The following is a 22,289-nucleotide window of genomic DNA, read 5'->3' as shown; positions in this document are numbered from 1 at the left end:
CCTGCAAAGGTAAAGCATAATGGGCTACTATGCATCAATGTCACCGCTGTCCCCTGTAGCACGAAGCATCCATCTTCTTCTGGGTACCGCTGCTTCGGTCACTCACAGCGCCGGAGCAGCAATGACGTCACTCCCGCACATGCATATGGGAGCCACCACTAACGGCATATCGCCGTTAGCGGCGGCATGCTCTGTGCGCCTGCACGCCACTGTCTATGGCTACGGTGCATGCGCTGTTACTTTTTGTAACTATCTGCTAAATCGTGTAGGTTTAGGAGATATTTCTTGGACCTACAGGTAAGCCTTAATCTAGGCTTACCTGTAAGTCAAAGTGGTTTGTAAGGGTTTACAACCACTTTAATTAACAACTTGACCACTTAAAACCCCTTCCTAACCAGACGAATTTTCTGTTTCTGGTGCTCTCACATTTTGAATGACAATTACTTAATCATGAAACACTGTACCTATATGACATTCTTGTCCCTTGTTTCACACAAATAGAGATTTCCTTTGGTGGTATTTAATCACTGCTGGGTTTAAAATTTTTTGCGCTATAAAAGAAAAAAGACCGAAAATTCAGTAAAAAAAAAAAAGCCTTTTTTCTTTGTTTCTCTTATAAAACTTTGCAAATCAGTAATTTTTTTTCATATATTTCGGCCAAAATTTTATACTGCTACATATCTTTGGTAAAAATAACCCAAATTGTTGTATATTATTTGGTCTTTGGAAAGAGTCCAAAAGCTATGATGCCAAAATTTATGACATTTGATGTACTGACAGCCTCTCATTTCTTGAGACCCTAACAAGCCAGGAAAGTACAAATACCCCCCAAATGACTACTTTTTGGAAAGTAGACATTCAAAGGTATTTAGTAAGAGGTATGGTGAGTTTTTTGAAGTTGTAATTTTTTCCCACAATTCTTTGCAAATCAAGATTTATTTTTTATTTTTTTCACAAAATTGTTATATTAGTAGGTTATTTCTCACACACAGCATATGCATAGCATAAATTACACCCCAAAAGACATTCTACGACTCCTATTAAGTATGGCTATACCACATGGGTGAGACTTTTATACAGCATGGCCACATACAGAGGCCCAACATGCAGGGAGCACCATCAGGCATTCTGGAGCATAAATTACACATATCATTTCTTGACTACCTCTTACATTTTTGAAGGCCCTGGAGCACCAGGGCAATGGAAGTGCTCATGTGTTGATCATGTAATTTTTTCAACAAATTTTAGGAAAATGTGTAAAGAAATTGAAAACGCATTTTATTTATAAACAAAGAAGACCATTTATACAATATTTCTAACACATAGCATGTACATACCAAACATTACACCCCAAAATAGATTCTCCTACTCCTCCTGAGTATGTTGATACCACATGTGGGAGACTTTTACACAGCCTGGCCACATAGAGGGGCCCAACATGCAGGGAGCACCATCAGGTATTCTAGGGGCATAAATGTCAAATCTAATTTGACTAACTATTACACTTTTTTGTGAGGCACTGTAGTAGCATGGATGTGGCATGGATGAGAACTGATGTGGCATGGATGAGCAATGGGGATGGATGAGCCGTGAATGGGGATGGCTAAGTATGGATCGGATAACTGAGTATGAATGAGTATGGCTGAGTACGGCCGGTTATGGCTGGGTACAGCTGAGTATGGCTGGGAAGGCTAAGTACGGCTGGGTACGGCTGAGTATGGCTGGGTACGGCTGAGTACAGCTGGGTACGGCTGAGTATGGCTGGGTACGCCTGGGTATGGCAGTGTATGGCTGAGTATGGCTGGGTATGGCTGAGTATGGCTGAGTATGGCTGAGTATGGTTGGGTATGGCTGAGTATGGCTGGGTATGGCTGAGTATTGCTGAGTATGGATAGATGAATGAGTATTGCTGAGTATGGATGGATGGATGAGTATTGTTGAGTATGGTTGGATGGATGAGTATTGTTGAGTATGGTTGGATGGATGAGTATTGTTGAGTATGGATGGATGGATGAGTATTGCTGAGTATGGATGGATGAGTATTGATGAGGATGGATGGCTGAGTATTGCTGATTATGGATGGGGATAGATAGGATTGCTGAGCATGGCTGGATGGATGAGGCAGAAATTGTCACATATCAGTGCTGTGGGCACTACACATCCAGCCCACGGCGCTGCTGCAGCTGATCTCTCCCCTCCCCTGTCCGCTCACACTGTATTGATTGGTACAGAGAGGGGAGAGAGGAACTGGATATGACGCCGGTTTGTTTACAAGTGATCACTCTGTCATTTGACAGAGTGATCACGCGGTAAACGGCCGCTGTCAGCTGCCATTTACAGTGATTCGGCGGTCATGGATATTCCCAGGTGCGCACCCCAGGGGGCGTGCGGGAGTGTGATTCTGGGAGGACGTCAATGTATGCTATGCTATGCTATGGTGCAGTCGTTAAGTGGTTAAATATGTTACAATATTGCTACACTTAGATTGGCGCTGCTTGTTTGTTTTTCTTGTATTCCCCCAGAGGTTCTTCTACTCTCCAGCATGCTGCCTTCCCTATGCCAGCTATACTCCCTGTGGTAATCACCCAGGCTATGGACTTTCCCTGCACCTCTATCAGGAGTCATTCCTAACATCATTTTTATTTATTGACTCTCTGCTGCTCATTTGTCAGAACTTTGGACTATATGTTCAGGATGCTGACTTTTTAACCATTCCCTCACCACCCCAGACAACACAGCTTTGCCTGCTGGAAATACCCATCATTGTTTGTTTTCCCTGAATCTCTGGTCATCTCAGAAAAGGTTAACAGTGGACAGTGCAGTCTCCAGCCAGTTTGTTAGCTTGAAGAAGGGAGAGAGGAGGAGTAGGGAGGGCAGGGGAGTGCCTTGTAATCCTAGGCTACCAGGATTTGAGATAAAAACTTAAACAACATATAATGGGACTTTTTAGGTGTAGCTCCTTAACAAAGTACACACAAGGTCAAAATCATTCTCTTTACTGATGTACTGTATATAATCAGACATAGTTTATTTTTTTCCCATTATTAAAACCAATGATATTTAACACCAATCAGCAATATTCATCCCGCCTGTAATAGGCAAACCCAAAAGTCGCCGTACACAGAATATTGGGAATCCAAGAATCCAAAATGACTGGTGTTGTACTGCTGGTCCATTGGTAAAAGCAGCCTCAAATTGACATGTTTCTTGTGTTGCTTCCTCAGGGGTAGGGTGGTGACATTTTCTGCTGTTAAAAAACGAATTAGTGGTTCTAAAACACATCTATAGGCTGTAAAGGGCCCCCAAGGTTGCTAAGGAGCATCATATTAATAGAAAAAGAAAACTATGTGTGATTATAAACATTAATAAAGAGAACGATTTAGCTTTAACTCTGTGCATTTGTAGAGAGAGCCAGACTCAAAAAGCCCTGTTATATGTTTTGTTTTTTCATCTGTTCATTTTTGGATGTGGTGTGATTTTTTTGGATCCTCAGGCAGACCCTTTTTGTAGAGTGTAGGGAGACACTGTATGCAAGGGTGGCTTCATAGGACACTTCAAGAGAAAGGAGCCTACTGAAACAAGAAACCTGGGGTAGCATCACAACACCAACTTAAACTGGAATATAGTCAAGAATAAAAAAGCTGTATATTCAGCAACTGATTTTATAGTGCTTAAATTATATCACTTTAATGACTGCAGCTAAATAAACACAATGATGCTGATTTACTACAGAATTTAAGAATGTTCACACGATAAATTGTTTAAATATTCAGTTTAAGTATCCAGTCATATGCAGTTAAAGAAAGTATACAGGGACTTTCTTTTCACATGATTGGATAATTGAAGCAAATCTTCACACATTTTATTGTGTGAACATTCTCAAATCCTTTGGTAAATCAGCTTCGTTGTCAAGTAGAACACGATGAGGGCAGTGTATCTGGCTGCACAAAAGAAGCAGCATGTCTCCGGGGGTACTCTGGGGAGCAATGCACCTTTTAAGATCCCAGATTCCATACTCATCCTGCACAGTACACCATTACATACTTATTAGCACCTACATTCTCAGGTCAGCAGCTTTAGGGATTTATTTAGTATTTTACAGGAAACCATAAATCAGGATTAGAGCTCGGTCTTAACACAAACTGTTTTTCATTTAATAAGTAGACCGCAGACAGTTTATTCTTTTTTTTTTTTTTTATCATAGAAGAGAATTATTTAAGATTAATCTCATGCAGGACCTGACTGCGAGTAATACAAACAAAACATTTTGCTTGTAAGTATAACAAGAAGGTTGACACTACAAGACATCAGATTAAAGTCAGCGTCTGTTTAGTACATCAAAAAGCATAGAAAAAGACTGGATGGGACTTGGGATAACACAGCACATCTGTCAAGGAAGAACAAACTTAATACCTTAGCAGCTGCACTTAATACACACTTTCCCCCCAGAGGAAAACTACTGTACAACCACCTAATCTACTTATAAAAATACACATTGAAACAATATTGTAAAAACAGAGACCTACGGGGGAATATGGGATGTGTTTACAGCAGTTAGAGTGATTTCTATTTTACCATTCTGACATACCTCCCACATACAAATACAATATGCAAGGCGACCTTGACTGCATTATCCTATTGGGTGGTATAGCCTTCCTTAATGCAGCACAGTGTATTACTATATATACTGGTATCTTACAAATATACCACATGCAGTTATTTTTTTCAGAAAGAATTTAAAGCAGTTATATTAGATTTATTTACCGAAGTTTTATTAATGTACAAATTACTTTTTATTTGGTGAAAGCATGGCTGCCTAGCAAACCAGCAATAACTGAAAAGGACAAACATATGAAAGAGATCAACTTAATGTTAATGATATTAATGTTATGTGTTCATTTACTACAGAATGCTTACTCTTTTGAAGAGTGATTTGGTAGCCGGCCATAGGTCACAATGAAATTAAGTGATTCAGAAGTTCACATTTTTTATTTTGAATAAGCCGAATGGCCGGCTTCTGCCCGACCAGCTGTCAGACAGTTTCTATTGAACCGGCCAATGCCACCCAACATTCCGCTCGTGTGTACTAGACTTTAGGCTGCTTTCACACTGATGCGCTGCAGTTTACTGTAAGTTAGCTGCCCTTTGCCATACACTTCTATTATATCTTGCAGGTGTGGTACACGTTTTAAAAGCACACAACACTGATGCTCAGGGATGGCAGGTCGGCAACCCATGATCTGGGCTTGCCAAACCAGCATCCCAGAGCAGGAGGTCGCCACCGGTTGGGCAACCCTGATTTACCAAAACCAGGTTTTTCTGTGTAATTTATGATGATGTATTTATGTTGTAGTAGCTATATTTGTCCATTTAATGCAGTTCTTCTTGCTTAGTATCCCTTCTAGCCATGCCTCATGCCAAAACTGCAACCTGGTAAATAAACTAACCTCTCTGCAAGCACTTGGGATGAACCTATGATTCTTTACTTTCCATTAGGAGTAAACAGTACATCACATTTTTTTTGTACAGAGTAATTAAAGCTCCCCAAATGTTACCCTAAATGGGCATTTTCTCAAGAGTAAGGGCTTCCACTGGTCAGAATAATTTTTTAAACAGAAGTAATAAATCGAAGGTCAAACTAAGTTGCCACTCCCCCCCTTTTTTTATTTTACTAAATGTCTTCCTGTGTACCAGAGGTGATGAAGAGCTTTGTTCGCTTGGCATCAGGCTGCTGTTATACGAAGCTGGCCAACTTTATTTTTGGGTCAAATCCGCTTGCAACACTAGCTCAGTTTGAAAGAGTTTGTTGGCTGATATGAATGTAATAAAGAGCCAGCACATGTTAGTTGTAGACTGGAGGTGGGGGGCGATAATAACAGAATTGTTTTATATACAATGCACATTGACAAATTTGCAAATTTCCCTATTGTTCCCCATTATGGGTGCACACAAAAACTTGTTTCTCCATTCATGCCCTGATTATATGTTATGTACTGTACACCACAAATAACATAAACGTATTTGCTTACAGGTCAGTGGTGCAGACTACAGTAAAGAGTTTGTACGGTGGAATAATGAAAGCAAAAGCATTGTGGTTACAGACTTGAAGCCATTTACAAGCTACTCTATAATAATTACAGCCTTTACTGGAGATCTGGAATCAGCTTTCACTGAAGGGAAGTCCAGTGATACTGTGATTGCTACCACTCTTGAGGCAGGTATGTCTTCTCTTTCCCTTTACGATGAAAGCTTCCACAGCACCTTTGATGATTGCATACTTCTGATGTACTGAGTTTATCATTTATTATTACATATATTTCACATGGATAATGGTTAAGCCATAACTCTTTTGCATTGATCACCCCCCCATTATGTACCCCAAAAATATGGCTACTGAGTGCTCTTTCATACCAAAAAAACTATAATCCTTTCATCTTCACATCTTTTGAGACAAAACCCACTCTTTCTGTTTGAAAGAAAAAAAATCTCAATATTTTTCCAATAACAATGTCAGCACACCTTAAATTCATAGTCTTCTTGTAATACTAGGGATTTTTTTAATAGTTATGGTGAACCCTCCATATCAAGATAAAGCCCAAACTTTTTTTAGATAGTTTTGATCATTTTGGATAATGGTAGGGAATAATTAAAATCCACGTCAAGATTTTATTTTTGTTGTCTTATGTCACTTTCTGTCCTAGATATTAAATTATAGTGTAGCGCTATAGAAAGAAGAAGAAAAATAGTCTATTTAAACTACTTAGTGATATAACAATATTATATAAGTGTCAAAATTAAATAACATTCAGTGATGCTTCTCAGACTGCACCACACTTGCATAAAATCGTGAAAAAATTTTGAACTGAAGAAATCAAATAATGTGAAAAAGTCCAAAATATACAAAAAAATAGTCTATTGTTTAATTTAAATTAAATCCAATCCACACGTGAGAGGGAAAGAACCATCCACCTTCTTCTTATAAGGACCACATGCAGGCACCCTGTGGCATTTCCATCACCAAATAGGATGTAAGCTTACCAAATTGAATGGATCCAAGCGAATATATATTCGAAGGATCAATCAGGCTTCTAAATACTCTTATATAGAGCTCTCCACCATAAATGACTCTCCAGGGAATTTTCAACCAAGTACTCAAACGATGGGAAAATCTTCCGCTTTAAACTCCAACGCACATTATGGAACTCATACAGGGAGAAAATGAGGGATTAGTTTACAAGATGTGCGCTCCGGCGCACGTCTATTTGCGTTCCATCATTAACTGGCATTGGGGCGTTTCTATCGACATCACTTCCGGGATCTGACGCATCCCCACGTGGGAGCTCTGTAGGTGCGGTGCGTCTCAGCCTCTGTCTGGTCGTAGCCCAGCGAAGACCGGAAGTGATGTCAGAATAGTTTTTGCGTTGTTTTCCTGATTGGCTGATGAGTTCACTGCTACCCATGACCCGGAAGTGACGTGCTGTGTTTTCCTGATTGGCTGATGAGTTCACTGCTACCCATGACCCGGAAGTGACGTGCTGTGTATAGCGTCACGGTTTTTGAATATTCACTTTTCTGCGTTATGGAACATTCGTAAGGCCGGCTATGATATTTATTATGGAAGGCTTTATTTTTAGTATCTCGTGACATATGATTATGGGGTCGTTTATATAATAACACGGCAATGAGGCGTGGAACGCACGCCGGATGCCAGGTCAAACCGGAAGTAACATGCGGTGACACAGGCAGATCGAATTTTCGCCCAGATTGGTATGTCTAGTATAAAAGTAAGTGGTCTGCAGTGGAGTAGTACCCCAGATGACGTCTTTTGAGGACGAAACGCGTCGGGACTCCTACTGCAGCTCTATTTTTTATATGATATAAGCGCTTAATTCATTGGATACATGTAAGTTCATTACTTATTTTATTAAAAAAATTTAAACGGATTTACACTATTGTGGCCCTCATTTTCTCCCTGTATGAGTTCCATAATGTGCGTTGGAGTTTAAAGCGGAAGATTTTCCCATCGTTTGAGTACTTGGTTGAAAATTCCCTGGAGAGTCATTTATGGTGGAGAGCTCTATATAAGAGTATTTAGAAGCCTGATTGATCCTTCGAATATATATTCGCTTGGATCCATTCAATTTGGTAAGCTTACATCCTATTTGGTGATGGAAATGCCACAGGGTGCCTGCATGTGGTCCTTATAAGAAGAAGGTGGATGGTTCTTTCCCTCTCACGTGTGGATTGGATTTAATTTAAATTAAACAATAGACTATTTTTTTGTATATTTTGGACTTTTTCACATTATTTGATTTCTTCAGTTCAAAATTTTTTCACGATTTTATGCAAGTGTGGTGCAGTCTGAGAAGCATCACTGAATGTTATTTAATTTTGACACTTATATAATATTGTTATATCACTAAGTAGTTTAAATAGACTATTTTTCTTCTTCTTTCTATAGCGCTACACTATAATTTAATATTTGGTATTTTGTTCACTATTTTATCCTTGTGATCGTGTTAGCAGCTTCTTTTTGTATATAATTTCTTGGGGATAGCGCAGTGTTGATTGTCACCGACAGCTTTTTGGATACACTTTCTGTCCTAGAGACACAACAAGACATGAGAGGAAATGTCTTCAAAGTAAGGGGAAATCCCCTCTCAGACAGTTGTCACTGCAGCAAGTGTCCTGTTTGAAGCACTTTCTATATTCTTGTATTACCGACACCTGCAACATTTTGGATTTCTGGTTATTGGTCCCACTGAGGAGTTGAGTTGAGAGGGTGAATCTTCCCAGTGGGAAAACAGACAGCTGTTATAATCTAACAAGGTTTTTAACACTTCTACATCCTATTTAAAGCAAAAAGATATACTGATAAAATGAGCAAAAGTATTCCGAGCTTGAGTAATGTTAAAACAAGTTTTACCTGTAGCATAATTCACCATCATAGGCTATGGAATATATTCACACAATAGGCTTGATTCACAAAGATGGATGGGCTTTTGTTACGCTGCTACCTTTTTCATCTTCTAAAAGTGTTTAATTCACAAAAAAAATTTAACCAGGATGTGTCATCTTTATTTTGTCATGTAAAGTAAATATTAATCAGTTGAAAAGCCTATATCTACACTAAATGCTGAAGTGCTGCCATCTCTATTGCCAACAATGTATTGGCAGTTCAAATAGACTGAAAATTTATACAAAGACATTTGGATCTGAATGAATGCTAACAGCTGAAGAATACTGCAGATACAGTACGTACATCAGCGCTTAGGTGTCATAGTGAATGTCCTCCACTGTAGACATAAAGTAGAAATGGTAATCCACTTCAGTTTTTGGTTATCCTTAGGTATACAGCCCTCTTTAGAATTAGGATAGCTCCATACTGAACAATAAGAAACAAAAAAGGATGTAGAACCTTGTGCATTACCTTTAAAAGAGTTTATTAGAATATACAAAGATCCCAAAACTGGCATTGGAAACATGATACGAGTGTTCTGTGTGCCCTTGACCTCATTCACTATCAGGCATATGAACTGACGTGTTTCAAGGGTGAGATCCTCTTCCTCAGAGTTTGAGTCAATGCACCAAGCTTGTTTACTTGTCATAACGTTTTTTGGTATTTATATATTCTAATAAACTCTTTTAAAGGTAATGCAGAAGGTTATGTGCCCTTTTGTTATTTTTTTGAGTGCTAACATTATGCTGTGCATCATAAAAATGGATGTGTATTATATTAATTTTGGTAGTTAAATAATATAGTACAATGATGACTGTATTACTATTCTGTTTTAGCTCCAAATGATCCTCCTAAGAACATAACAATTGAAAAGATACCAAACGAAGTGACCAAAGTTCAGATGACCTTCATTCCACCAGCAGAACCTAATGGAAAAATTCAAATGTTTCAAGCACTTGTATACAAAGAAGATGATCCGACAAAGACCCAAATCCGCAATCTAAGTATCGTTAGACGAGATGACCAATCTGTAACTGCTGTTATTGAAGGACTTAAAGGCGGCTATACATATAACATTAGTGTGAGGACTTACTGACTATAGTACAGTAATCATTAAAGATAACTATGTTTCTGATATTTCCTTCTGAAAATGCTGTTGCTTGGCTTTCAAACAGATCCCCTTATTTTGATACATCCAGACCTATTGACCCAGAACAAGCATGCTGAATTTTGATTTTCCATATCTGCACACTTGTTTCTGGTCATGGACCTTGTACGTTTAGAAGCTAGAAAGTTAGCCAGCCAGGCAGCTTGCATTTTTAAAGTTCAGCAGTAGCAACCTCTGTGCTTCTCTCAGAGCATTTTTACTTTTAACTTTTAATAAAAACAAATTTTATGTGGACTGTCTAAATAATACAGTGATGTTCGCATTTCACTTTTATAAAATGAGTTATTAGAGGTTTTTCCTCAGAGTGGAATAAGCTTGTACAGTAATTTGGGACATATTTATAAAGCGGTGAATGTGACATTCACCAAACTTTCACAGGCAGTTAATAACCAAGAAAAACCTATGATCAATATTGGTACATGTCACATTCATTGCTTTTTAAATATGCCTGCCTAATAGTCTGGTAAGTCCAGATCATTTCTAAACTGCATCTAAATTAAATGTACACCCCTTCTTGACGCCTCTGTTAATATATATTTTTGACGATCACATTTTGTAGCATATGAAAATCATGTGCATAGTAAGGATGAGTAGTGATGGACGAACTTCCGACGGGACGTTTCGCGAACGCGAAACGCGAACGGGCACAAACGTTCGCGAAAACGACCGTTCGCCGCGGGCTCCATTGACTTCAATGGGAGGCGAATTTCGCAAACCTTTAGGTCGAATTTGCGGCCACGTGGTAATTATTAGGGGGTAGCACGTAGTCCCACCACCTGGACAATAGCATAATACATGTATGAGGTGAATTTGGGATCGATAACTACAAGCATTTTTTTTTTATTTGGGAAATTGTTCTGACAATTCAGGACTATGGAGCTAATGAAGGCAATGGAGGAGAGGGAAGGTCAGGGACCAGGGTAGGCAAACAAGAGGGTGCAGGAGATACAGAGCACTGACAGCAGCACCGTAATACAGAGCACTGACATCAGCACCGTGACATACAGCGCTGACAGCAGCTCCGTGACATACAGCGCTGACAGCAGCACCGTGACATACAGCGCTGACAGCAGCTCCGTGACATACAGCGCTGACAGCAGCTCCGTGACATACAGCGCTGACAGCAGCACCGTGACATACAGCGCTGACAGCAGCTCCGTGACATACAGCGCTGACAGCAGCTCCGTGACATACAGCGCTGACAGCAGCTCCGTGACATACAGCACTGACAGCAGCTCCGTGACATACAGCGCTGACAGCAGCTCCGTGACATACAGCGCTGACAGCAGCTCCGTGACATACAGCACTGACAGCAGCTCCGTGACATACAGCGCTGACAGCAGCTCCGTGACATACAGCGCTGACAGCAGCACCGTGACATACAGCGCTGACAGCAGCTCCGTGACATACAGCGCTGACAGCAGCTCCGTGACATACAGCGCTGACAGCAGCTCCGTGACATACAGCACTGACAGCAGCTCCGTGACATACAGCGCTGACAGCAGCTCCGTGACATACAGCGCTGACAGCAGCACCGTGACATACAGCGCTGACAGCAGCTCCGTGACATACAGCGCTGACAGCAGCTCCGTGACATACAGCGCTGACAGCAGCTCCGTGACATACAGCGCTGACAGCAGCTCCGTGACATACAGCGCTGACAGCAGCTCCGTGACATACAGCGCTGACAGCAGCTCCGTGACATACAGCGCTGACAGCAGCTCCGTGACATACAGCGCTGACAGCAGCTCCGTGACATACAGCGCTGACAGCAGCTCCGTGACATACAGCGCTGACAGCAGCACCGTAAGCAGCCCCAGGAGGAAGTCAGCACAGCACAGGGATGGTGTGATCCCCTCATAATAAGAACCCCCAGGAGGAAGTCAGCACAGCACAGGGATGGTGTGATCCCCTCATAATAAGAACCCCCAGGAGGAAGTCAGCACAGCACAGGGATGGTGGGAGCCCCTCATAATAAGAACACCCAGGAGGAAGTCAGCACAGCACAGGGATGGTGGGAACCCCTCATAATAAGCAGCCCCAGTAGAAATATGACACCGCTCAACCTCTTCAAAGAGGAGGGTAGGGGCATATAGTACGGTGTGCTTTTTTGGGTCAGGGAAGTGAGCCAAATGAATTAAGAAGGTCTGTGTGCTTGATTCCAAAAATTGTTTATAGACATATACATGGTCTACTGATCACATGTGTTGAATTCCTCCGAGATCCATGCCTCATTCATTTTTAGAAATGTGAGGTAGTTAACACTGTGGTGAGCTAGGCGAGTACGCTTATCGGTCACAATCCCCCCTGCTGCGCTGAACGTCCTTTCGGACAGGACACTGGATGAGGGGCAAGCCAACAGTTCGATTGCAAATTGGGCAAGCTCTGGCCAGAGGTCAAGCCTGCCCACCCAGTAGTCTAGGGGTTCATCACTCCTCAGAGCGTCCACATCGGCCGTTAACCCAATGTAGTCGGACACCTGACGGTCTAGGCGTTCCCTGATGCTGGATCCGGATGACACCTGTCGATGGGTCGGCTGAAAGAATGACCTCATATCCGAAGTCACCAACACATCTTCAAACCGGCCTCTTCTTGCAGGCGCTGTTGGATTGGTACCCGCAAATCCTTCTCTGGGAGTGGGAATTGCTCCTCTGCCAGCGCACGCAAAAGCAGAATGCAGCATTTCTCGAAGCAAGGCCTGGAAGTGCTGCATTCTGACAGCCCTCTGCGACGGCGGTAACATTTCCGCCATTTTGTGTTTGTACCGGGGGTCTAAGTACGTTGCCACCCAGTACTGGTCCTTGACCCTCATGCTTTTTATACGGGGGTCCCTATTAAAACACTGGAGCATGAAGGCCCCCATTTGCACTAAAGTGGAAGCGGTGTGGTGGCCTGGCTCCTGCTCATCATCCAGGATAATGTCGTCCTCTTCATTCTCCTCTCCCCATCCTCGCACAACAGGGATCCCAGAAAGGTTTAAAGCATGCTCTTCTTGCTCCTGCTCATCCGCCCCGGCACCATCCTCCTCTGACTCCTCATCAGACTCCTGTTGTTGACTTGTCTCAGATAGAGTAGCCCCCCCTGGGAATTCATCCAGCATTGCGACTTCCTCATCTTCCCGCTCCTGCTCCTCCACAGCCTGATCAATGACACGACGCAATGCACGCTCCAGAAAGAAGGCATAAGGTACCATGTCACTGATGGCGCCATGGCTGCGACTGACCAGTTTGGTGATCTCCTCAAATGGCCGCAGAAGTCTGCATGTGTCGCGCATGAGCAGCCACTGGCGCGGTGAAAAAAAACCCAGCTCCCCAGAACCGTTTCTTTCGCAGAGTTCATACAGGTAGACGTTAACTGCACGTTTCTGCTGGAGCAGCCTATCAAGCATATAGAAGGTTGAGTTCCATCGCGTCGGGCAATCGCAAATAAGACGTCTGACCGGCAGATGGTGTCGCCGCTGAATGTCAGCAAGGCGAGCCATGGCCGTGTAAGATCTTCTGAAATGGGCCGAGATTTTCCTTGCCTGCCGCAAGATGTCCTGGACCCCAGGGTATTTGACAAGGAATCGCTGCACGACCAAGTTTAAGACGTGTGCCATGCACGGCACGTGCGTGATTTTGCCCTGTTTCAATGCGCTAAGCAGATTGGCACCGTTGTCACACACCACTTTACCAACTGTCAAATTGAGCGGTGTTAGCCACTCATCTGCCTGTGAACGCAAAGCTGAAAGGAGTGCCGGGCCAGTGTGGCTCTTTGCTTCCAGGCACAACAGACGCAGCACGGCATGGCAACGTCTCACCTGGCATGTGGAATAGGTTCTGGGGAGCTTGGGCGGTGCAGTGGAAGAGACGCTAGCAGCGGAAAAGGAGGAGGCAGCTGAGGAGGAGAGGGAGGAGGATGGAGTAGGAGGAGGAGAAGAAGAGTCAGGCCTGCATGCAATCCGTGGCGGTAAAACCAAATCTACACGGGTGCCACGGGTTACATGCTTGACGGCCGTCAGAAGGTTCACCCAGTGGGCAGTAAAACTGATATACCTTCCCTGCCCGTGTTTGCTAGACCACGTGTCTGTGGTCAGATGTATCTTGGCACCGACACTGTGTGCCAGAGATACATTCACTTGCCGCTGAACATGGCCATATAGCTCTGGGATGCCCTTCTCTGAGAAATACTTCCTTCCTGGGACCTTCCATTGTGGTGTTCCAATGGCCACAAATTTGCGAAAGGCCTCCGAGTCCACCAGTTTATATGGCAGTAGTTGGCGGGCTATGAGTTCTGACAAGCCAGCCGCCAACCGTTGGGCAAGAGGGTTATCCGGCGTCATCATTTTTTTACGCTCAAACATTAGGCCCACGGAAGCCTGCCTTTTTGCAGAAAAATGTGAGCTTGGCGTGATGGAAGGTGGAGTGGAGGACAATTGTGAGGAGAGAGGAGAAGGAGAAGTAGAAGACGAGGCTGGACGGTGAGAGCCTGCAGTGTGGCTTTGTGTGTTCCGTTGCTCCCACTGGGCTCGGTGATGGCTGCTCATGTGCCTTCTTAAGGCGGTCGTCCCTAGGTGAGTATTGGGCTTACCGCGACTAACGCGTTGACTGCAAAGATTGCAGATGGCAACGCTATTGTCAGCAGCGGACACGTTAAAAAAAGCCCACACTGCGGAGCCATGTGCCGGTGTCCTGGGAGCGCCAGATGTGACCGTACATGGTCGATGACTCGCTCCTGATACATTTGCAGTCTGCTTTGTCCCTGCTGTGCAATGTAAGTCATTGCTGCTTCTCCTCCCTATCTGCTGGTCCATATCTCCCTCTGAACTCCCCTCCTCTTCCTCTCTTGTGGGCACCCACGTGACATCACTAGACACGTCATCATCAACGTCACCTTCCCCACCGCTATAAGTAGAGTAGGCAGCAACACCGGGGACCAACCTCCTCCTTGGGCTGATCTGGGTACTGGCGTCAGACTGCTGAGTAGCGCTTGTTGCTGCCTCCTCTTCCTGATCCAATACCAAGAGTGGCTGCGCATCAGAAATGTCCTCTTGATATGGATCGGAAAATAATTCCAGTGACTCAAGCGGAAGGTATGTGGTGGTGGTGGTGGTGGTCGTGTTGTTGGTGGTAGTGTCTTTGGGGGTGCACATAGCAGAGAGTGAAGAAGAGGGTGCAGATCGAGAGGATGAGGAGGGTGCAGAAGAATAAGGCTGAGTGAGCCACTCAACCAAGTCTGGTGCGTCCTTTAAAGTAATTGAACGCACCTTCTGCAACTTCCCACTTTGGCTCAAGGCTGTTGCTCCTGCCCTACCCCTACCACCCCTGCGGAAGGGCCTGCCTCTTCCTCTGCCTGTCATTTTTTAAATCACCCTGTGACAAAACTCTTAGTCCCTATACCGCTGAAGGACTGCTGCAGTATAGGGCAGCGGTCAGCAGTAGTGCACGTCAACCCTATGTATTGTGGACCGATAGCGGTCCTTACAGAACAGCAGACTGTACTGCACTCAGGCCTATGTACCGTAGCACCCTATACCAAGTTACCAGTCCTTATAAAAACTTTTGTGGACCAAGCAGGTTGTGTGTTAGTGATTAGCAGACTGTACGTCAGTCCCTATACCAATGAAGGACTGCTGCAGTATAGGGCAGCGGTCAGCAGTAGTGCACGGCAACCCTATGTATTGTGGACCGATAGCGGTCCTTACAGAACAGCAGACTGTACTGCACTCAGGCCTATGTACCGTAGCACCCTATACCAAGTTACCAGTCCTTATAAGAACTTTTGTGGACCAAGCAGGTTGTGTGTTAGTGATTAGCAGACTGTACGTCAGTCCCTATACCAATGAAGGACTGCTGCAGTATAGGGCAGCGGTCAGCAGTAGTGCACGGCAACCCTATGTATTGTGGACCGATAGCGGTCCTTACAGAACAGCAGACTGTACTGCACTCAGGCCTATGTACCGTAGCACCCTATACCAAGTTACCAGTCCTTATAAGAACTTTTGTGGACCAAGCAGGTTGTGTGTTAGTGTTTAGCAGACTGTGCGTCAGTCCCTATACCGCTGAAGGACTGCTGCAGTATAGGGCAGCGGTCAGCAGTAGTGCACGGCAACCCTATGTATTGTGGACCGATAGCGGTCCTTACAGAACAGCAGACTGTAACGCACTCAGGCCTATGTACCGTAGCACCCTATACCAAGTTACCAGTCCTTATAAGAACTTTTGTGGACCAAGCAGGTTGTGTGTTAGTGATTAGCAGACTGTACGTCAGTCCCTATACCAATGAAGGACTGCTGCAGTATAGGGCAGCGGTCAGCAGTAGTGCACGGCAACCCTATGTATTGTGGACCGATAGCGGTCCTTACAGAACAGCAGACTGTAACGCACTCAGGCCTATGTACCGTAGCACCCTATACCAAGTTACCAGTCCTTATAAGAACTTTTGTGGACCAAGCAGGTTGTGTGTTAGTGTTTAGCAGACTGTGCGTCAGTCCCTATACCGCTGAAGGACTGCTGCAGTATAGGGCAGCGGTCAGCAGTAGTGCACGGCAACCCTATGTATTGTGGACCGATAGCGGTCCTTACAGAACAGCAGACTGTAACGCACTCAGGCCTATGTACCGTAGCACCCTATACCAAGTTACCAGTCCTTATAAGAACTTTTGTGGACCAAGCAGGTTGTGTGTTAGTGATTAGCAGACTGTCCGTCAGTCCCTATACCAATGAAGGACTGCTGCAGTATAGGGCAGCGGTCAGCAGTAGTGCACGGCAACCCTATGTATTGTGGACCGATAGCGGTCCTTACAGAACAGCAGACTGTAACGCACTCAGGCCTATGTACCGTAGCACCCTATACCAAGTTACCAGTCCTTATAAGAACTTTTGTGGACCAAGCAGGTTGTGTATTAGTGTTTAGCAGACTGTGCGTCAGTCCCTATACCGCTGAAGGACTGCTGCAGTATAGGGCAGCGGTCAGCAGTAGTGCACGGCAACCCTATGTATTGTGGACCGATAGCGGTCCTTACAGAACAGCAGACTGTAACGCACTCAGGCCTATGTACCGTAGCACCCTATACCAAGTTACCAGTCCTTATAAGAACTTTTGTGGACCAAGCAGGTTGTGTGTTAGTGATTAGCAGACTGTACGTCAGTCCCTATACCAATGAAGGACTGCTGCAGTATAGGGCAGCGGTCAGCAGTAGTGCACGGCAACCCTATGTATTGTGGACCGATAGCGGTCCTTACAGAACAGCAGACTGTAACGCACTCAGGCCTATGTACCGTAGCACCCTATACCAAGTTACCAGTCCTTATAAGAACTTTTGTGGACCAAGCAGGTTGTGTATTAGTGTTTAGCAGACTGTGCGTCAGTCCCTATACCGCTGAAGGACTGCTGCAGTATAGGGCAGCGGTCAGCAGTAGTGCACGGCAACCCTATCTATTGTGGACCGATAGCGGTCCTTACAGAACAGCAGACTGTACCGCACCCAAGCCTATGTACCGTAGCACCCTAGACAGACCAAGTTACCAGTCCTTATAAGAACTTTTGTGGAACAAGTGAGTTGTGAATGATTAGCAGACTGCAGCAGAAGGGCAGCAGTCAAGTATAATATTCTTTCTATATTTGGAAGAAAGAATATTATACGTGTACAAGCCTATTACCGTACCACTGATACCAGTCCTGAAAAGAACCTTTGTGGAACTAATAGTAACAGCAAGTCTTTAAAATTATCCTCACTGCCTGACAACACTGCTTCCTGCCTGTCCCTATACAAATTGGCAAAAAAGAGTAGGCTGGAACGATTAGCTGGAACAGCTCTTTTGTGGACCTGATAGTAACAGCTAATGATGATGATGATGATGATGATGAAGAAAGACTAATCTGGCTGAGCTGTCCCTAAAATAGCAGCATACAGCGCTCTGTCCCTTTATCTAAACTGACAAAAGAAACTCAGGCTGCTGACCTAACACCTATACCAGTCCTGAAAAGAACTTTTGTGTACCAAATAGCTAGCGTTTTCTCTGTCCCTACTCCACACAGGATCCTTTCCCTACAGTGACAGAAGAAAGAATGTAAAATGGCCACCGGATCGGGTGTATTTATAGGTTAGGGGGAATGTCCAAGTGTCCATGAGCTGTCATGTCTCAATTGGTTGTCCTGTAACACATGATAAACGTGTCACGAAAGGTTAAAGTTCTTGTATACATTAAACACGTAAGTCCGCCGGGGCGAACGACGGAAAAAGGCGTTCGAACCCGCGGACGGCGAAAGTCGGAAATTCGCCGCGAAACGACCGCCGGGCGAACCGTTCGGCCATCACTAAGGATGAGCCGAACACCCCCTGGTTCAGTTCACACCAAAACTGATAGCGGCTGTAATGAATTGTCGAGTCTTGGTAATATGGATAAAACTCATTGAAAAAACTGCATGGGTTCCCCCCTCAGTCCAAATTTTTTAAAAATTGTGCGGCGGTTCCCCCAAAATCCATACCAGACCTGAGGGAACCCTGCGTGAAATAAAAAAAATGGCGTAGGGTCCCCCCCAAAATCTATACTAGACGCTTCAGGTCTGGTAAGGATTTTAAGGCCCGCCTTGTGCCAAAAAAAATGGCATATGGGTCCCCCCAAAATCCATACCAGACCCTTATCCAAGCACACAACTTGGCAGGCCACAGGAAAAGAGGGGGGGAGAGAGTGGCCCCCCTCCTGAACCATACCAGGCCACATGCCCTCAACATGGGGAGGGTGCTTTGGAGTCGGGGGACGAGGACGCGACCCTGCCTTCTTCTGACATCATGTGGAATCAGGGGGGCAGGGTCACCCGTTTACATCACCAGATGGCCCCACCCTTATCTATATAACAGCTGTCACGAGAAGAAGCTTCACTCGGCGGGAGCCTCCCATTTTTTTTCTTTTTTCGGCTCGTCAGGAAGTGAGATGGCTTTACATTGGGGGACATTTAAATTTTTTAATAAAGGACTTGTCCCAAAGTGTCTCCTGTGTTTTTTTTACTGTTTTTGAAAAAAATTTGGTGAAATGTAGGGGTACAATGTACCCATTACCAATTTACCTAGGGGAGTGGCCAGGATCTGAGGGTCCCCTTGTTAAAGGGGGCTTCTAGATTCCGATAAGCCCCCTGCCCATGGACCCCCACAACGACCGGGCAAGTGTTGTGGGGATGAGACCCTTCTCCCCCCACAAGGTGCTTTGGGGGGCTACTCCAAAGCACCCTCCCCATGTTGAGGGCATGTGGCCTGGTACGGGTTCAGGGGGGAGGGCATTCTCTCATCCCCCCTCTTTTCCTGTGGCCTGCCAGGTTGCATGCTCGGATAAGGGTCTGGTATGGATTTTTTGGGGGACCCCTACAACATTTTTTTTTACATTTTGGCACAGGATTCCCCTTAAAATCTATATCAGACCTGAAAGGTTCGGTATGGATTTTGGGGGGCCCCTGTGCCATTTAAAAAGAAATTGTCGCAGGGTTCCCCTTAATATCCATACCAGATCTAAAGGGCCTGGTATGGATTTTGGGGGGACCCCCATGCAATCTTTTTTTGGTTCGGGGTTCCCCTTAATATTCATACCAGACCCAAAGGGCCTGGTAATGGACTGGAGGGGACCCACACCGTTTTTTTCAATGAGCTTCATCCATATTGCCGAGACCCAGCAATTCATTACAGCCACAATCAGTTTTAACCACTTCAGCCCCGGACCATTTTGCTGGTCAAAGACCAGACCACTTTTTGTGATTCGGCACTGCGTTGTTTTAACTGACAATTGCGCGGTCATGTGACATGGCTCCCAAACAAAATTGCTGTCCTTTTTTTCCCACAAATAGAGCTTTCTTTTGGTGGTATTTGATAACCTCTGTTTTTTTTTTTTTTTTGCGCTATAAACAAAAATTGAGCGACAATTTTGAAAAAACACATTATTTTTTACAATAAATATCCCCCAAAAATATATAAAAAACATTTTTTTCCTAAGTTTAGGCCGATACATATTCTTCTACATATTTTTGGTAAAAAAAAATGCAATAAGCGATTATTGATTGGTTTGCGCAAAAGTTATAGCGTTTACAAAATAAGGGATAGTTTTATGGCATTTTTATTAATAATTTTTTTTTACTAGTAATGGCGGTGATCAGCAATTTTTATTGTGACTGCGACATTATGGCAGACACAACGGACATTTTTGACACATTTTTGGGACCATTGTCATTTATACAGCAATCACTGCTATATAAATGCAGTGATTCCTGTGTAAATGACACTGGCAGTGAAGGGGTTAACCAGTGGGTGGCAGTGTAGGGGTTAAGTGTTCCTAGGGGTGTGTTACTAACTGTGGGGGGCTGGGCTTTCATTTAGTGAACACTGATTTCTGCTCCAATCAGCGTCACTAGTTGCTAGGCAGAACGGGGAAATGCTGTTTACAACGGCATTTCTCCATTTAGCCGCCCCGTGAGATGATCGCGGGACCCGCGACCAGACTCACGGGGGTCCCAACCATCACGCGATGGGCGGCATTAAAGATTGGATGTACCTGTACGCTAATATGCCTGTCCGTGCCATTCTGCCGAAGTACATCGGCGTGATTCGGTCGGGAACTGGTTAAATAGCTTTTTTTTGCTTTAGAAATATAATTTTGCTGTGGTATTGTTCTAAACATGGAAAAGCTGGGCCACTTTACAGGTATACTATAGACACCCCCTAGGCATGATATTTAAAGGAATATTTCATTTCTATTGTTTCACTTTAAGCATTATTAAAATCACTGCTCCTGAAAAAAACTGCAGTTTTAAAACTTTTTTTGCATTGATACATGTCCCCTGGGGCAGGACCCGGGTCCCCAAACACTTTTTATGGCAATAACTTGCATATAAGCCTTTAGAATGGGCACTTTTGGTTTTTCATGTTAATGTCCCATAGACTTTAACGGTGTCCCACAGCTTTCAAATTTGCCATGAACGGCGAACAGGCTAACACCCGATATTCATGTTGAACTTACGTTCGACACGAACAACGGGCTCATCCCTAGTGGATAGTGCATTTTGAATATATGCTTACAGACTTTATATAGACTTTAAATTATGTTCATGTTTATATTTTAGATATATGCAATCAATGGTGCTGGAGCAGGACCAAAAATCCAAATGAGAGTTACTACGGATGTAAAAGGTACCATTAATAGTTTCACTGTTTGCTTAGTGATGGTACATTCTAGATGAAGCACAATTATGTAACCATTTCCAAAAGCTAAAATGCTAAAATATGATGTCACTAACTTTTAGGAAAGGGATCAGCTGACTAAAGGGAAGCTAAATCTAAATCTGAACTTTTTTTTAGGTATATTAAAATAATATATTAAATGTTTATGAAATGTTTTGCAGATGAGTACATTTATTACAATACATTATTAATTTATTTAAGTTCTGTAGCAATTATAGAAACCAGTCCTCACGGTCATCCCCGGTTTGGGTTTACAGGCTTAATTGTTATGGCTTGCAAATAATGGAGGCTTTAGCAATGTATAGGAATAGTTGAGTGGGATTAATGTGAAATTGGTGAGGTTTTTAAATTGGCAGGGGGAGGCTTTCAGTGCAGTTGCAAAGTATGTAATCAAGACACAAATTAATAGTTGATATGTTCTTATTTTGAGTCTGTCACTCAGCAGACACTCCCATTTTGGAGAAACACTAATCTCTTCGCTAGCAAAATTCAACCCAGCTGACAGACATTTTATGCGGACATCTCAGTGTTAACTAAGGTCTGAAGGTGCCTACATATTTTTGGACCAAACTTGGTAGGATTGGGCAGTGACAATTTAAAGGAAATAAAGGCAGTAACAACTCACATCACTTTGTAATATCATTTTTTAACTAAGAAATAAATAACAATTTTCTATGGGAGTGGTACCTCCCAGATTTTTTAGGCAATTAATTTTGCTGTTGCCCTGCAAACAAGATACAGGAGTGTTTTGTGTCAGTGACAAAACCACTGGCAACAATTGCTCTTGATGCATCTCTATGGAATGTTGCATGAATCGCTGAACAACTCAATGCGGTAGCCAGCAAATGTAGCAATTAAATTGATAGCAGCATTACTGACACTAGTGTTTTGTAGATCTCTACAAAACTGCACAACTTTTTTTCATCTGATGAAACCAGATGTCTTTTTCAACCTGACTA

General features: G+C 43.7%; 1 protein-coding gene across 4 annotated transcripts in view; it reads left to right on the top strand.

Moving 5' to 3' along the window:
- PTPRQ (protein tyrosine phosphatase receptor type Q) overlaps positions 1–22,289 on the top strand; it is a 429,454-nt gene that overhangs the window by 311,553 nt on the left and 95,612 nt on the right. For all 4 annotated transcript variants that reach the window (XM_077471954.1, XM_077471952.1, XM_077471951.1 and 1 more), the window contains 3 exons: positions 6,032–6,218; positions 9,796–10,040; positions 21,213–21,279. In XM_077471954.1, the coding sequence (XP_077328080.1) occupies positions 6,032–6,218; positions 9,796–10,040; positions 21,213–21,279 (499 nt within the window). The remainder of the gene's footprint in view (positions 1–6,031; positions 6,219–9,795; positions 10,041–21,212; positions 21,280–22,289) is intronic.

Source organism: Lithobates pipiens, unplaced genomic scaffold (genome assembly GCF_037356315.1).
Source record: "Lithobates pipiens isolate NorthernLeopardFrog02 unplaced genomic scaffold, aLitPip1_a1.2 Scaffold_8, whole genome shotgun sequence".
NCBI classification, from domain to species: domain Eukaryota; kingdom Metazoa; phylum Chordata; class Amphibia; order Anura; family Ranidae; genus Lithobates; species Lithobates pipiens.
Note: the sequence above shows the minus strand (reverse complement) of the source record. Positions and strands in the feature narration are given on the sequence as shown.